This window comes from Buteo buteo, chromosome 32 (genome assembly GCF_964188355.1).
Source record: "Buteo buteo chromosome 32, bButBut1.hap1.1, whole genome shotgun sequence".
Lineage (NCBI taxonomy): Eukaryota > Metazoa > Chordata > Aves > Accipitriformes > Accipitridae > Buteo > Buteo buteo.
In genome coordinates, this window is record NC_134202.1 from 969,322 (window position 1) to 986,371 (window position 17,050).

The window sequence follows — 17,050 nt, forward strand, 5'->3', positions numbered from 1 at the left end:
ACGTCCCTCGTGCCCTGTGTCCCCCGTGCCCGGCATCCCTCGTGCCCAGTGTCCCTTGTGCCCCACGTCCCTCATGTCTGGTGTCCCTCGTGCCCGGCATTGCCTGTGCCGGTTTCCCTCGTGCCCTGTGTCCCTCGTGCCCAGCATCACCTTGTGCCTGTTGCACGTCACTCATGCCCGGATATCGCTTGTGCCCGGCACACAGTGTCCCTCGTGCCTGGTCCCGCTGGTGCCACCTCCACCCCGCAGACCTTCCCCTCGGTGGGACGACGCGGGGACCCGCTGCCAAACCACCCCGTCACCGCGAAACCACCCTGGAGCATCTTTATTGGCAGCACCGTGGCATCACCCCCGGGGTGACGGGGACACCGAAGGGGGGGGGACCGTCGGGGCCAGGAGGTCACCGTCCTGGGGGTCCTCAGATGCTTCCTGGGGGGGGGGGGAACGGGACATAGGGTGGCAGCAGGGGTGACGTGCCCCTTGGGGACAGGGGATGGGGACAGGCTGGATGTGCCATTACCTGCGGGGTAGGTGTCTCCGGGGAGGGGAGTGTAACCTGCAAGAAGGAGTAGAGGGGGTGAGGAGGGTCCGTGTCACCCCAGGCCACTGTCCCTGTCCCCCCCCCCCAGGCCATTGTCCCTGTCCCTCCTCAACCGCTCACCCGGTGCCGGTGGCTTGCCCCGGTAGCAGTAGACGCCGACGCCGAAGAAGCTGAGCCCCAACACCATCAGCACGGTGGCCACAGCCACCTTCACCGTCAACCCCGGGGTCAAGCCGGGACCTGCGAGGACACGGTGAGGGGGGGGGGGGGTGGGGTGAGAAGGGACGTGGCGAGGACCCAGACGTCCGGGTGGGTGTCCCCGTCCCCCCCGACTCACTCCACTCTTCCAGGAGGGGCTCCTCCAGGCTGGCGTGTTGCACCGAGCACGCGAAGGTGTCCCCGGCTGTCGGGGCCACCATCAAGGTCACCTGCGTCTGGTAGGTCCAGTCGCCGTTGGGGATGGCGGAGGTGGGGGGGTGGTCACCGGGGCCCACGACGTTCCCGTTGTGCAGCCAACTGACCGTCACCTCGGCGGGGTAGAAGCCCCAGACGTGGCAGGTGAGGAGGACGGATGCTCTGGTGTTGCTGGTCTTGGAGGAGATGATGCGGGCTTGAGGGGGTGCTGGAGCGGGGAGGGGGGACGGTCAGTGCCGGGGTGAGCCCCCCTCCCCACCCCACGCCGCGTCTCCGTGCCACGTCCCCACGTGGAATGCTCCGTCCGATGCCTTGCGCAAGGTCGGGGTGTTGCTCCCTGCAAAATCCCCGTGCAACGTGCTCTGCAACACCCCCCTTGCGATGCCCCGTGCAAAATCCCCGTGCAACGTGTTCTGCAAAGCAATGCCCCTGGGCGACGCTCCATGCAACATCCCCGTGCAACACCCCCGTGCGATGCCCTGTGCAATGCTCTATGCAACATCCCCGTGCAAGGTGCAACGCAACGGCCCCACGCAAAGCCTTGTGCAACGCTCCGTGCGACACCCCCCCGCGCAACGACCCCACGCAACGTGCTCTGCAACACCCTCGGCACAACTCCCTACGCCACGTCCCCGTGCAAAGCCCCCATCCGCGATCCCCCCCGGGGTGCAAAGCCCCCCTGCGCCGCAGGGCTCACTCAGCCGCAGCACCGTGGAGGACCAGAATTGGGGGACCAGGTCGCGGCAAGCCCGGCGCCGGGCTTCGGCGCGCTGCACCCAGGCGGTGCCGTTGTTGAGGATGGCGGCGAGGACGGTGGCGTAGGGACGGAGCAGCCCCCAGTCGCAGGGGGTGAAGCGCCGGGCGTCGGGCTCGTAACAGACCAGCGGGTTCTTGTTGAAGACGAGGGTGAAGTCGAAATCCAGCGCGGAGCCGTTGTTGGCCAGCGGGCAGGAGCTGGCCACGTGCACCAGGAAGGCGCCTACAAGGGGGACGTGGAGGTAAGTGGCATCGCCTGGGGTGTCTCTGTCCGTCCTTGTGCCTCCATCCACGTCTGTCTGTCCTCATCCCTCCATCCATCTCCATCCATCATCTCCACCCATCTCCATCCCTCTCTATCCCTTCCTTCCATCCCCACCTATCTCCATCTCTCCATCCCTCCCCATCCATCCCCTTCCCTCCAACTGTTCCCCACTGACTCCATCCCTCCACCTGTCCTCATTTCTCCATCCATTTCCATCTCCCCGTCCCTCCCCGTTCCTCCATCTGTCCCCATTCTTCAATCCACCTCCATCCCGGTATCTGTTCCCTGGCTGGCCCCATCCCTCCAGCCAAGCACCTTCCTCCATCTCCATGTCTTCTTCATCTACTTCCTATCCATTCCCCATCCCTCCATCCATTCCCATCCATCTCCATCCATCTCCCCATCCCTCCATCCATCTCCATCCCCATCCCTCCATCCCTCCCCATCCCTCCATCCATCTCCATCTCCCCATCCCTCCATCCATTCCCATCCATCTCCATCCATCTCCCCATCCCTCCATCCATCTCCATCCCCATCCCTCCATCCATTCCCATCCATCTCCATCCATCTCCCCATCCCTCCATCCATCCCCATCCCCATCCCTCCATCCCTCCCCTTGCCCCCAGCTGTCCCCCGTATCCCCCCCACACACTTGGCCCCAACTTGGGTCAAACGCCGACCCCTCCAAAGTCCCCATTAGGGTCACCCCACAGCCACGGGGCTGAGCCCCCCCCCCCAACCATACCCAACATCCATCAGGGCTGAGCCCCCCCAAACTGCCCCAAATGTCCCACAGGGCTGAGCCCCCCAAATTGTCCCTAGGGTCCCATGGAGCTGAGTGCCCCCCCCCCCCCAAACCATCTCCACTGTCCTACAGAGATGAGCCTCCTAAATCATCCCGGGGTGGGGGTCCTGCAGGGTTGACCCCCCCCCAGACCTTCCCCAGGGTCCCGTAGGGCAAAGACCCCCAAACTACCCCTGACATCCCGCAAGGCTGAGCCCCCCCAAACCCTCTCCAACATCCCAAAGGTGAACCCCCCCCCCGACCATGCCCAGAGTCCCACGAGGAAGAGCCCCCCCAAAATATCCTCAACATCCTGCAAGGCTGAGCCCCCCCAAACCACCCCCGGGGTCCCGCAGGGCTGAGCCCCCTCAAACTGTCCCCAAGATCCCACAAGGCTGAGCCCCCCCAAACCATCCCCAGGGTCCCACAAGGCTGAGCCCCCCCAAACCACCCCTGGGGTCCCACAAGGCTGAGCCCCCCCAAACCATCCCCAGGGTCCAACAGGGCTGAGCCCCCCCAAACCGTCCCCAAGATCCCACAAGACTGAGACCCCCCAAACTGTCCCCAGGGTCCCACAGGGCTGAGCCCCCCCAAACTGTCCCCAAGATCCCACAAGACTGACCCCCCCCAAACCACCCCTGGGGTCCCACAAGACTGAGCCCCCCAACTCATCCCCAGGGTCCCACAGGGCTGAGCCCCCCCAAACCACTCCTGGGGTCCCACAAGGCTGAGCCCCCACAAACCATCCCCAGGGTCCTGCAGGGCTGAGCCCCCCCAAACCGTCCCCAAGATCCCACATGACTGAGCCCCCCAAACCATCCCCAGGGTCCCACAGGGCTGAGCCCCCCCAAACCACCCCTGGGGTCCCGCAGGGCTGAGCCCCCCCAAACCATCCCCAAAATCCCGCAAGACTGAGCCCCCCCAAACCACCCCTGGGGTCCCACAAGACTGAGCCCCCCCAACTCATCCCCAGGGTCCCACAAGACTGAGCCCCCCCAAACCACCCCTGGGGTCCCGCAGGGCTGAGCCCCCCCAAACCGTCCCCAAGATCCCACAAGACTGAGCCCCCCAAACCATCCCCAGGGTCCCACAGGTCTGAGCCCCCCCAAACCATCCCCAGGGTCCCGCAGGGCTGAGCCCCCCCAAACCATCCCCAGGGTCCTGCAGGGCTGAGCCCCCCCAAACCATCCCCAAGATCCCACAAGACTGAGCCCCCCCAAACTGTCCCCAGGGTCCCACAAGACTGAGCCCCCCCAAACTGTCCCCAAGATCCCACAAGACTGAGCCCCCCCAAACCACCCCTGGGGTCCCACAAGGCTGAGCCCCCCCAACTCATCCCCAGGGTCCCACAAGACTGAGCCCCCCCCAAACCACCCCTGGGGTCCCACAAGGCTGAGCCCCCCCAAACCATCCCCAGGGTCCTGCAGGGCTGAGCCCCCCCAAACCATCCCCAAGATCCCACAAGACTGAGCCCCCCCAAACCACCCCTGGGGTCCCACAAGACTGAGCCCCCCCAACTCATCCCCAGGGTCCCACAGGGCTGAGCCCCCCCAAACTGTCCCCAAGATCCCACAAGGCTGAGCCCCCCCAAACTGTCCCCAGGATCCCACAAGACTGAGCCCCCCCAAACCACCCCTGGGGTCCCACAAGGCTGAGCCCCCTCAAACCATCCCCAGGGTCCCACAGGGCTGAGCCCCCCCAAACCATCCCCAGGGTCCCGCAGGGCTGAGCCCCCCCAAACCATCCCCAAGATCCCACAAGACTGAGCCCCCCAAACCATCCCCAGGGTCCCACAGGGCTGAGCCCCCCCAAACCACCCCTGGGGTCCCACAAGGCTGAGCCCCCCCAAACCACCCCTGGGGTCCCACAAGACTGAGCCCCCCCAACTCATCCCCAGGGTCCCACAAGACTGAGCCCCCCCAAACCACCCCTGGGGTCCCGCAGGGCTGAGCCCCCCCAAACCGTCCCCAAGATCCCACAAGACTGAGCCCCCCAAACCATCCCCAGGGTCCCACAGGTCTGAGCCCCCCCAAACCATCCCCAGGGTCCCGCAGGGCTGAGCCCCCCCAAACCATCCCCAGGGTCCTGCAGGGCTGAGCCCCCCCAAACCATCCCCAAGATCCCACAAGACTGAGCCCCCCCAAACTGTCCCCAGGGTCCCACAAGACTGAGCCCCCCCAAACTGTCCCCAAGATCCCACAAGACTGAGCCCCCCCAAACCACCCCTGGGGTCCCACAAGGCTGAGCCCCCCCAACTCATCCCCAGGGTCCCACAAGACTGAGCCCCCCCCAAACCACCCCTGGGGTCCTGCAGGGCTGAGGCCCCCCCCAACCCATCCCCAGGGTCCCACAGGGCTGAGCCCCCCCAACCCATCCCCAGGGTCCTGCAGGGCTGAGCCCCCCCAAACCATCCCCAAGATCCCACAAGACTGAGCCCCCCCCAAACCACCCCTGGGGTCCCACAAGACTGAGCCCCCCCAACTCATCCCCAGGGTCCCACAGGGCTGAGCCCCCCCAAACTGTCCCCAAGATCCCACAAGACTGAGCCCCCCCAAACTGTCCCCAGGGTCCCACAGGGCTGAGCCCCCCCAAACCATCCCCAGGGTCCCACAAGACTGAGCCCCCCCAAACCACCCCGGGGGTCCCACAGGGCTGAGCCCCCCCAAACCATCCCCAGGGTCCCACAGGGCTGAGCCCCCCCAACCCATCCCCAGGGTCCTGCAGGGCTGAGCCCCCCCAAACCGTCCCCAAGATCCCACAAGACTGAGCCCCCCAAACCATCCCCAGGGTCCCACAGGGCTGAGCCCCCCCAAACCACCCCTGGGGTCCCACAAGACTGAGCCCCCCCAACTCATCCCCAGGGTCCCACAAGGCTGAGCCCCCCCAAACCATCCCCAGGGTCCCGCAGGGCTGAGCCCCCCCAAACCATCCCCAGGGTCCCACAAGACTGAGCCCCCCCAAACTGTCGCCAGGATCCCACAAGACTGAGCCCCCCCAAACCACCCCTGGGGTCCCGCAGGGCTGAGCCCCCCCAAACCATCCCCAAAATCCCACAAGGCTGAGCCCCCCCGCCCCACCCCTGGGGTCCCACAGGGTGAAGCCCCCCCCCCCCCCCCAGCCCCTCTCACCCCCAGCATCCCCATTCCCCCCCCCCCCTTCCGCCATCCGCGACCCCCACCTGCCCCCCGGATACCCAGCACCAGGCCCAGCAGCACCAGCATGGCGGGGTGGGCGCAGGGGGCGTCCAGCCGGACTCTGTGCCCCCCCCCTGCCCTGATCTGCACCCCATACCCCACCCAAGATGGGGGCGAGGGTGGCGGGGGGGGGACGGACACCCAATACGGGCCGGTCGTTGGCCGGGCGTCACCAGTTGCCAGAGCAGGAGGCGCGAGCGGCCGCCATGGCCCAGACATAGCGTGACGGCGGGGTGTCCCCCCCCCGCCCCCCAACGCTGCCACCCCCCCCCCAGTGTCGGAGTTGGGGGGGTCACCGTCCTGTGGAGGCTTTGCTTTGACACCCACCCCCAGATTGGGGACCCGGGGGTTTGGGGTGGCTGCACCCCAGGGGTTCACATGTGTGGCCCCCCCCAATTTTCAACAGGGCTTCTGCTGGTAGCGCTAAGCCCTCCCCCCTCCCAGTAACCCCTCTGCCTCCAAACTGGGAGCACTGGGAGGCCCCCCCCCCCCCCCCCACTCGTGAGGATCACCACGGACAAAGCCACGCAGGGATGGGGAGCACAAATTTTTTTTTTTTTTTGGGGGGGGGGTGTGGCTGAGGGGCATCCCCCCCCCCCCCCATCACAGTTGGGACCTCAGAGTTTGGTCACTGTGTGGTCGTGCATGGCCATGGAGGGACCAGGACCGGGACCGGGACCAGGACCAGGACCAGGATGGCGACCAGGACCAGGATGGCAACCAGGACCAGGACTGGGACCGGGACCAGGACCAGGACCAGGATGGCAACCAGGACCAGGACTGGGACCGGGACCGGGACCAGGACCAGAACCAAGACCAGGACCAGGACCAGGACTGAGACCAGATCCAGGACCAGGACTGAGACCAGATCCAGGATGGGGACCAGGACCAGGACTGGGACCAGGACCGGGATTGGGACCAGGACTGGGACCAGGACCAGAACCAAGACCAGGACCAGGACCAGGACTGGGACCAGGACCAGAACCAAGACCAGGACCGGGACCAGATCCAGGATGGCAACCAGGACCAGGACTGGGACCAGGACCAGAACCGAGACCAGGACCAGGATGGCAACCAGGACCAGGACCGGGACCAGGACCAGAACCGAGACCAGGACCAGGACTGGGACCAGGACCAGAACCAAGACCAGGACCGGGACCAGATCCAGGATGGCAACCAGGACCAGGACTGGGACCAGGACCAGAACCGGGACCAGATCCAGGATGGCAACCAGGACCAGGACCGGGACCAGGACCAGAACCGAGACCAGGACCAGGACCAGGACCAGGACTGGGACCAGATCCAGGACCAGCACTGGGACCAGATCCAGGATGGGGACCAGGACCACGACCAGAACCAGGACCAAGACCAGATCCAGAACCAGGACTAGGACCAGGACCAGGCGCTGTCAGACATAAGAAGGTGAATTAGGGACGCCCCTAATTCAGGTGGGTGCCACGTCCCCCACGTGCCACACGGGCGTCCCCCCTGCCTGTCCCTCACCCGGAGCCTGGCGGCAGTAGCTGAAAGTGCCAGCGGCGAAGACCACCAGCCCCACGGTCATTACCACCGCCGCCGCCACCACCTTCACCATCAACCCCGGGGACAAGCCGGGACCTGCGGGGACAAAGCGGCCGCGCTGAGCCACCGAGGACCCAGCCGTCCGGCTGCCGTGTCCCCGTCGCCCGCCCTCACCCCAGTCCTCGCAGAGGGGCCGGTCCAGGCTGGCGTGCTGCACCGCACACGTGAAGGTGTCCCCAACCTTGGCGGTGACCGTCAGGGTCACCTGCGTCTGGTAGGTCCAGTCGCCGTTGGGCAGGAGCTTGGCGTTGTCCCCGGTGGCCACCACGTCCCCGTTGTGCCGCCAGAGGACGGTCACCTCGGCGGGGTAGAAGCCCCAGACGCGGCAGGTGAGGAGGACGGCGTCGGGGGTGTTGGGGAGGGGGACGGAGACGATGCGGATTTGGGGTGGTGCTGGGGCAGGGAGGGGACGGTCAGGTCCCCTCCTCGCCCCGTGATGTCCCCGTGCGCGTCCCCGCGCGACGTGCCTGTGCATTGCCCCCGCGCGACGTCCCCGTGCACGTACCCGCGCGACGTCCCGTGCGATGCCCTGCGCAATGCCCCCGTGCAACGTCCCCGCATGTGTCCCATACGATGCCCTGTGCAATGTCCCCGTGCAATGTCCCCGTGCGATATCCGTGGGCAACGTCCCCTTCAATGCCCCGTGCAACGTCCCCGTTGCGGCGTCCCACGCGACGTCCCCACGCAATGCCCCACGTGCTCCCTGTGCAACGTCCGCACGCATTGCTCCGCGCCACATCCCTGTGCAACACCTCAGTCAAGGCACCGCGCGACGTCCCCGTGCGACGTCCCGTACGATGCCCCGTCTGACGTCCCCGTGCGATCTCCCCATTCAAGCCTCATGCAACGCCCCATGCAACGTCCCTGCTCAGCGTCCCCGCGTATTCCCCATCCAACGCCCCGTGCGACGCCCCGTGCGACGCCTTGTGCAACGCCCCACGCAAACGCCCCGTGCGACGCGCCGCAGGGCTCACTCCGCCGCAGCGCCGTGGAGGACCAGAATCGGGGGACCAGGTCGCGGCAAGCCCGGCGCCGGGCTTCGGCGCGCTGCACCCAGGCGGTGCCGTTGTTGAGGATGGCGGCGAGGACGGTGGCGTAGGGACGGAGCAGCCCCCAGTCGCAGGGGGCGAAGCGCCGGGCGTCGGGCTCGTAGCAGACCAGCGGGTTCTTGTTGAAGACGAGGGTGAAGCCGAAGGCCAGCGCGGAGCCGTTGGCGGCCAGCGGGCAGGAGCTGGCCACGTGCACCAGGAAGGCGCCTACAAGGGGGGGACGCGGGGGTGGGGAGGGTCCCCAGGGGTTGGGGACGTCGTCCCCCCCCAATAACTTGCTTCACCCCCCCATCTCCCCCCCCCGCCAAAATCCTACCTGCCCCCCGGCAGCTCAGCGCCAAGCCCAGCATCCCCAGCACCCACATGGCCGGCGGTGGGTGCCGGTGTTATCGGGCGCAGCGGGCGAGCTCCGGCTTCTCCCCGTGGTGCCCTGCCTTCAACCCCACTACATGCCAGCTCCCGCCTCTTCCTCCTCCTCCTCCTCAGGGCTTGTCCCCAGGGATTTGATCCCCGTGCTCTGCGTCACCAGCGATGGGCGAAGCCAAGTGGACTGTGCCCCGGCGCTGGGCTTGGCACGGCAGGAACCTCGCCCGTGCTTCCCCGGTGGGGAAACTGAGGCACGCCTCTGGGGATGGCTCTTTGGGGTGGGGGTGGGGGATGAAATTCAGCCCAACCCCAGTATAGGATGGTGGAGAAGACACTGCTGCATCCTCTCTGTGGCCACCTCCCAGTCTCTGGCAGTGGGGAAACTGAGGCACACCTCTTGGCGATGATTCTATGGGGAGTGTGATCCGGCTGAAGCCCAATATCGGACAGCGGAGAAGCCACCACCATGGCCACGTCTCACCCTTCCACCCTTTTGTGATGGGGAAACTGAGGCACGCCTGCTGGGCATGGCCCTGGAGGGGTGTGTGATGCAACTGAACCCCAATATTAGACAGCGGAGAAGCCACTGCTGCAGCCACCTGCCCTTTCCCAGCAGGGAAACTGAGGCACACCTCGGGGGGGGGGGGGGTGTGCGATCTGGCTGAACCCCGATATCAGACACCAGAGAAGCCACCGCCGTGTCCTCCCCATGGTCGACTCTCGCCCTCCCACCCTTTGGCAGTGGGGAAACTGAGGCACGCCTGTTGGGTATGACTCTTTGGGAGAGGTGACGCAGCTCAACCCCAGTATCAGACAGCGGAGAAGCCACCACCGTGCCCTCCCCATGGCCACCTCCTGCTTTTCCACCCTTTGGCAGTGGGGAAACTGAGGCACGCCTCCTGGGAACAGCTTTTTTTGGGGGGGGAGGTTGATGTAGCTCAACCCCGATATCAGACAGCGGAGAAGCCACCATCAGGTCACCTCCCAGTGTGGGGTGGGGGACAGACGAGGACAGGGGCCGCAGCCACAGACAACAGGTTTAATTGTTGCGGGGGGGGGGGGGGGGGCAAGAGGGGGCTTAGCCCCCCCCCCCCCCCGCTGCCATCATCTCCACTCCTGCACCGAGCGGCGCTGGCCTCTGCAGAGTCCAATGCTCAACCTGGGGAGGGGGGGACACAAGAGGGGATTTGGTGACAGTCCCCTCCTCACCCCCCCCCGCCTTCCCCACCCGGGGTGGGGGGGGGAACGGGACCCCCCCCCAGCATCCGGGCCGTACCGTGGGCGTTCCGGCGTGCCACCACGATCATGGCGATGCCGAGCAGCGCCAGGAGGATGCCCAGAGCCATGGCGGCGCCGCACAGCGCCGTCTCCAGCTCCTCGGTGGGGTCGGGCTTTGGGGGCACTACGGGGCGGGGGGGGACACGGAGGGGGGGGGTCACAGCCAGCTCCGGTGTCCCCCCACGTCCCCATCCCTGTCCCCCGCGCTCACCCCAGTAGGTGACGACGGAGGAGTTGTCCCCTTCGTGGGTGACGATGCAGGCGTAGATGTCACCGGTGGCGGGCGTCACCGGCAGGTAGGAGAAGCGGATGAAGGCCAGGTCAGCCGTGGGGGTGTAGTGGGTGTGGGTGACCCCTTCGGTGACGGGGACCCCGTCCAGCTGCCAACTGATCTCCACCGCCGGCGGGAAGATGTTTCCCACCATACACACCAAGGTGTTGGCTTCGCCCAACGCCGGCGGTTGCATCGGGAAGACATCGGCCACCGGGATACCTGCGGCGGTCGAGAAGGGAGGAGGGGGGATAGAATCAATCAAAGGATCGTTTGGGTGGGAAGGGACCTTGGGAGGTGACCTCCTCCACCAGCAGGGACATCTCCAACCAGATCAGGGTGCTCAGAGCCACGGCCAACCCGGCCTTGAATGTCTCCAGGGATGGGGCATCTCCAACCTCTTTGGGCAACCTCTGCCGGCGTCTCACCACCCTCACCACCAAGAATTTCTTCCGTAGATCTAGTCTGAATCTACCTTCTTTTAGCTTAAAACCCATCCCCCCTCGTCCTATCGCGACAGCCCTTACTAAAAGCCCTGTCCCCAGAAGGACTGAAAGGCCACCACGAGGTTTACCCGCAGCCTTCTCTTCTCCAACTCTCTCAGCCCGGCCTCATAGCAGAGGTGTCCCAGCCCTCGGATCATCTCCGGGGCCTCCTCCGGACCTGCTCCAACAGGTCCGTGTCCTTCTCATCCCGAGGACCCCTGGGTGCAGTGCTCCAGGTGGGCTCTCACCGGAGCAGAGGGGCAGAATCCCCTCCCTTGACCTGCTGGCCACGCTTCTTCCGATGCGGCCCGGGAGACGGTTGGCTTTCTGGGCTGCGAGCGTCCGCTTCTTCATCCCCCGAGTCCTTCTCTCCGCTCTCCATCCCTTCATCCCCCGAGTCCTTCTCCGCTCTCCATCCCTTCATCCCCCAAGTCCTTCTCCGCTCTCCATCCCTCCATCCCCCGAGTCCTTCTCCGCTCTCCATCCCTCCATCCCCCGAGTCCTTCTCCGCTCTCCATCCCTTCATCCCCCAGCCTGTGTCCATGTTTGGGGTTGCCCCAACCCACGGGCAGGACCTTGCCCTTGGGCTGGTTGAACCTCCAGCCTGTCCAGGTCCCTCTGGATGGATCCCATCGCTCTGGAGTAGCAACCACCCCACTCAGCCTGGGGTCACCTCTATGTCATTGATGAAGATATGGGGACAGTGCTGGTCCCAGTAAGGACCCCTGAGGGACGCCGCTCGTCACTGGTCTCCATCCGGACATGGAGCTGTTGACCACGACTCTTTGGATGCCACCATCCACCCAATTCCTGCTCCACCATCCCTCAACTCCATCCTACTGGGAGAGGAGGACGTTGTGGAGGACCACGTCAAAGGGACGATGGTGGCATGTGTCATTGATGGAAGACAGGGGACAGTACTGGTCCCAGTAAGGACCCCTGAGGGACGTCACTTGTCACTGGTCTCCATCTGGACAATGGAGCCATTGACCACGACTCTTTGGATGCCACCATCCACCCAATTCCTGCTCCATCAAATGGTCCATCCCTCAACTCCATCCAATTGAGAGAGGAGGACGCTGCAGAGGACCACGTCAAAGGGACGACGGTGGCACACGGTGAGCGGTGGCACACGGCGGGCGGGGACGGGGACCACGATGGCACGTACCCTTCGACTCCGGCAGCCGGCCCGTGACCTGCTCGGTGAGGCTGCGGCGCAGGTCCTGGCAGAGCGTGGCGTCGTGGAGGAGCTCGGTGGGGGGCTCCAGGCTGGGGGGCCACGACGGGAGGTCGGGGAGACGCGGGGTCCAGCTGGAGCGGGGGAAGTCGAACCAGAAGAGCTGGTCGTCGTCGAAGGTGAGCGCCAGCCCCAGCGAGGGCATGGCCGGTTGGCAGAAGAGCACCTCGGCCAGCATGTGCGCCGGCGGCTCTGCGGGCAGGGAGGGGGTGAGGGCAGGGGCGCAGGCAGGAGGGCGCCCGGCACCGTCGCGGGCACCGTGTCGAAGGCTGCGCAGGCAGAGACACGGCGTGCGGGCAGACGCCCTGCGCACCCGCGCTCCCCCGTGCGAGGACGCCCGCGCCGCGCGTGCACGCCGTGCAAGGACACGCGCCCTCTGCGTGCATGTGCGGTGCGCCGACGGGCGCTCCGCGCACGCTCGCGCTGCGCGTGCACGCACACGTGCTTTCCACTAGCGCGCAGCCCCTTGCACTAGTGGACACACCCCCCTTGCACTCCCTCCCCCGTGCACTAGTGCACCCACCACCCCACGCAGGGCCCCTTGCACTAGTGCACACCTGCTCCCGCCCCTTGCACTAATGTACACCCCCTCCCGCTCACCCTCACACCCCATGCATTAGTGCACAGCCCCTCCTGCTCACACTCGCACCCTGTGCACGACCCCTTGCACTAGTGCACACCCCCTCCTGCTCCCCTTGTGCACTACTGCACAGCCCCTTGCACTAATGTACACCCCCTCCCGCTCACCCTCACACCCCATGCACTAGTGCACAGCCCCTCCTGCTCACACTTGCACCCTGTGCACGGCCCCTTGCACTAGTGCAACCCCCCTCCTGCTCCCCCTGTGCACTAGTGCACAGCCCCTTGCACGAATGCAAGTCCTCCCACTCACCCTCACACCCCATGCACTAGTGCACAGCCCCTCCTGCTCACACCTGCACCCTGTGCACAGCCCCTTGCACTAATGCACACCCCCTCCTGCTCCCCCCATGCACTAGTGCACAGCCCTTTGCACTAATGCATACCCCCTCCCGCTCACCCTCACACCCCATGCACTAGTGCACAGCCCCTCCCGCTCACACTCGCACCCTGTGCACGACCCCTTGCACTAATGCACAACCCCTCCTGCTCCCCTTGTGCACTAGTGCACAGCCCCTTGCACTAATGCATACCCCCTCCCGCTCACCCTCACACCCCATGCACTAGTGCACAGCCCCTCCTGCTCACACTTGCACCCTGTGCACAGCCCCTTGCACTAGTGCACACCCCCTCCTGCTCCCCCCATGCACTAGTGCACAGCCCCTTGCACTAGTGCACACCCCCTCCTGCTCACCCTCACACCCCATGTACTAGTGCACAGCCCCTCCTGCTCACACTTGCACCCTGTGCACGGCCCCTTGCACTAGTGCAACCCCCCTCCTGCTCCCCCTGTGCACTAGTGCACGGCCCCTTGCACTAATGCAACCCCCCTCCTGCTCCCCCTGTGCACTAGTGCACAGCCCCTCCTGCTCACACTTGCACCCTGTGCACAGCCCCTTGCACTAATGCACACCCCCTCCTGCTCCCCCTGTGCACTAGTGCACAGCCCCTCCTGCTCACACTTGCACCCTGTGCACGACCCCTTGCACTAATGCACATGCCCTCCTGCACACGGTCCCCCCCATGCACTAGTGCACAGCCCCTTGCACTAGTGCACAGCCTCTTGCACTATTGCCCACCCCCTTCTGCTCACCCTCACACCCCGTGCACTAGTGCACCCCCCCTTGCACTAGTGCACGGCCCCTTGCACTAGCGCACCCCCCCTTGCACTAGTGCACGGCCCCTTGCACTAGCACACCCCCACCCACCCACCCCCCTGCACCCACCCCCCCCTCCACGTGCGTGTCACCCCCCCCCCCGCCCCGCGGCATCCTACCATCGGTGACAGCGGTGACCAAGGCCACCCACAGCAACCCGGTCCCCAGCACCCTTCTCCCCCCAGCAGCACCCATCCCTCCGGTACCCGGCACCCGGCGGGTGCGACCGGGTGCCGGTACCGCGGCCTGGTTTCGGCACCAATGACCGGATCCCGCTGATTTCCCGTCACCCGTTGCTGGGGAGAAGGACCTCGCACGGCGCTCGGGTGCTGTGACAGAGCAGGACCCAAGCGTCCGGGCGTGGGACAGGGTGCTCCTTCCACCCCCCACCCACGCCACGGGGATCTGGGGGACACCCCCCCACCCCTCCCCACCTTGCTCCCGGCCCTCTCGGCATGGCGGTTGCAATCGCTCGCCTTCGTTAGCGTGGCGACACCGCGGTGCGATTAATAATCAGCCCCTTATTAATTAGGGGGGACGCCCCGGCTTGCGTCGTGTCGTGTGTCGTGTCGTGTGTCGTCCCCCCCCCCCCGCCACGGTGGGTGTTGCTGCCGTGGGGGGTTATGGGGGGACAGGCGGAGGTGGGGACGTGGCGGTGACGGCACACGGCGCGCGTCCCGCACGCTGCAACGCTCCGCGGGCCTCCGCTGCGTGCGCTGCACCCCGTCGCTGCAGCAGCCAGCACCCCGTCTCCGCATGCACTGCGCCCTGTGCAACGCCGTGCACCCCGTCTCTGCACGCCCTGCACCCACCTGCACCCCCATTTCTGCGTGTGCTGCACCCAGTGCAACGCCACGCACCCCGTCTCTGCATGCCCTGCACCCACCTGCACCCCCATTTCTGCGTGTGCTGCACCCAGTGCAACGCCATGCACCTCGTCTCTGCATGCCCTGCACCCAGTTGCACCCCCATTCCTGAGTGCACTGCACCCAGTGCAACAGCGTGCACCTCGTCTCTGCATGCCCCGCACCCAGTTGCACCCCATTTCTGTGCGCGGCACCCAGTGCAACACCATGCACCCTGTCTCTGCATGCGCTGCACCCAGTTGCACCCCATTCCTGCATGCTGCACCCAGTGCAACACCATGCACCCCGTCTCTGCATGAATTGCACCCAGTTGCACCCCATTTCTGTGCGCGGCACCCAGTGCAACACCACGCACCCTGTCTCTGCATGCGCTGCACCCAGGTGCACCCCATTCCTGCATGCTGCACCCAGTGCAACACCATGCACCCCGTCTCTGCATGAATTGCACCCAGTTGCACCCCATTTCTGTGCGCGGCACCCAGTGCAACACCACGCACCCTGTCTCTGCATGCGCTGCACCCAGGTGCACCCCATTCCTGCATGCTGCACCCAGTGCAACACCATGCACCCCGTCTCTGCATGCCCCGCACCCAGTTGCACCCCTTGCCCCGTGTGCTGCGCCCCGTGCAACACGGTGCCCCCCCCCCATTCCTGCACCCCCTCGCCCCCTCATAGCAGCGTGCACTGCACCCACCACCATGTTGTGCACCCCCCTGAGTGGGTGCACTGCAATCCCACCCCCACTCCCCCCGTGGGTGTTCCCCCCGCCATCCCTGACACCCTCCCCGGATGCAACCTCTGCACCCCACGCAATACCCTGGACCCCTCCGTGGGCGCCCCCTTTGCAGTGGCCCGCACCCCCGTGGGGTGCACCCACTGAAATGCCGTGGACCCCCGTGGGTGCACACCCCCCCCCGCACCCCCGTAGCGCACCCACTCCACCGCTGCAGCGGGCCCGCAGCGCGCATGCGCGCCACCGCCCTCCCCCCCGCCCCACCACGGGGTCGGCACTAGGACCCCGCGGAGCCGCGGCGGGACCCCGCCGGGCGGGGGTCCATGAATGGGGCCGTGGGAGCCGCGGGGGGAGCCACGTGACGGCGGGGAGCCAATGGGAGCGCGGGTGACGTAGCGCGTGGCTCCCTTTACTGCCCTGGGATGTTTTTTTTGTTGGTTTTTTGTTTTTTTTTTTAAATCTTTTTTGCCCCCAAACCGGGGAGGGGGGGTTGGGGGGAGGCGGATGAAGCGGGACCGGGGACGGGGGTCGCGGCCCCGCGTGGGGGCGGCTCAGGTGAGTGACGGGGGGGGAGGGGGGGCGACCTCGCCCTTCCCCCCCCCCCGTAAAAGAGCGGGGAGGTCACGTGGTGGGGGAGCGCTGTCAGTCAAGCGCGGTCCCGCCCTTCGGCCAATGAGCGGCGAGGAAGGCGGTGACGGGCAGGTGGGGGCGGGCCGGCTTTTGTGCGCGGCGGCGCGGGGGGCGGCGGTTTGGGGCGAAAAGCGCCATGTTTGGGTGTTCGCGCGGGGGCGGCGGCGGGCAGGGCCCCAAGTGCTGTGTCACGGCGTGGGGGTTGGGGGGGGTGAGGGGGAAGGGGAAGGACCCACCCGTGTCCTGCGAGCTCTGTGGAAGGGGGAGGGAAGGCTGCCCCCCCCCCCCACCGTGGGCGTCGGGTTTGGGGCTTCCCGTGGGGCGACCGCGGCCGCTGGGGGGGGGTCAGCCCTCTTCCTTCACGGTCGGTGTGGGGGTCCCGGAGCCGCCGTGGGCCCCCCACGGTGTGTGCTGGGGTGGTGGTGGGGGGGTAGCACCCGCGGATCGGGCCTTAACCGGGGTCGGCGGCCACGACAGCAGCGTGTCCGTGGGGGTTGGCGACCCCCCCGTGGCGTGAGGGGGGTGTCAGGCGCGGCCCGGGTCTCTGTGGGGACAGGGGGTGCGTGTGGGGGGGAAGCGAGGCGCGGTGGGTCCGGTGCTCGAGCGGGCCCTGAGGCCCGCAGGACCCCGGCGAGGGGGGTGAGGGCGGGTGCGGAGGGTCCCACCCGGTGGCCGGTACCGCTGAGGATAGCGGGGAAGCGGCGGGGCCGCCCGGCAGCGCCGGGTTCATTGTCCGCCCGCGGATCGCCGCCGCTGCACAAAATGGCGCCTGCCGGCTCCGTCTCTCTCCCCTTCCCCCCCTCC

General features: G+C 66.7%; 3 protein-coding genes across 5 annotated transcripts; all 3 read right to left on the bottom strand.

Moving 5' to 3' along the window:
- Nucleotides 1-298: 298 nt before the first annotated feature.
- LOC142026270 (HLA class II histocompatibility antigen, DM beta chain) lies at nt 299-6,109 on the bottom strand. Of its 2 annotated transcripts, none has more exons than XM_075019228.1 (6): nt 5,954-6,109; nt 1,653-1,934; nt 879-1,163; nt 662-781; nt 521-556; nt 299-429 (listed from the first exon to the last, which is right to left on the bottom strand). In XM_075019228.1, the coding sequence occupies exons 1-6, from the start codon at nt 5,979-5,981 to the stop codon at nt 419-421; spliced, it is 762 nt and encodes a 253-aa protein (XP_074875329.1). In that variant the 5' UTR covers nt 5,982-6,109; the 3' UTR covers nt 299-418. The 2 variants fall into 2 exon arrangements, with proteins under 2 accessions (XP_074875329.1, XP_074875328.1); XM_075019227.1 differs by having other exon boundaries at nt 5,939-6,097.
- A 984-nt stretch (nt 6,110-7,093) lies between these two features.
- Nucleotides 7,094-8,949, bottom strand: LOC142026168 (HLA class II histocompatibility antigen, DM beta chain-like). The gene is made up of 4 exons (XM_075019013.1): nt 8,901-8,949; nt 8,510-8,791; nt 7,650-7,928; nt 7,094-7,571 (listed from the first exon to the last, which is right to left on the bottom strand). Exons 1-4 carry the CDS (start codon nt 8,947-8,949, stop codon nt 7,399-7,401), a joined length of 783 nt encoding a protein of 260 aa, XP_074875114.1. The 3' UTR covers nt 7,094-7,398.
- A 1,083-nt stretch (nt 8,950-10,032) lies between these two features.
- LOC142026273 (class II histocompatibility antigen, M alpha chain) lies at nt 10,033-15,480 on the bottom strand. 2 transcript variants are annotated; one of them, XM_075019232.1, is made up of 5 exons: nt 14,452-15,480; nt 12,153-12,413; nt 10,440-10,721; nt 10,227-10,352; nt 10,033-10,109 (listed from the first exon to the last, which is right to left on the bottom strand). In XM_075019232.1, exons 2-5 carry the CDS (start codon nt 12,397-12,399, stop codon nt 10,105-10,107), a joined length of 660 nt encoding a protein of 219 aa, XP_074875333.1. In that variant the 5' UTR covers nt 12,400-12,413; nt 14,452-15,480; the 3' UTR covers nt 10,033-10,104. The 2 variants fall into 2 exon arrangements, with proteins under 2 accessions (XP_074875333.1, XP_074875332.1); XM_075019231.1 differs by lacking the exon at nt 14,452-15,480 and adding an exon at nt 14,137-14,442.
- Between the last annotated feature and the right edge of the window lie 1,570 nt (nt 15,481-17,050).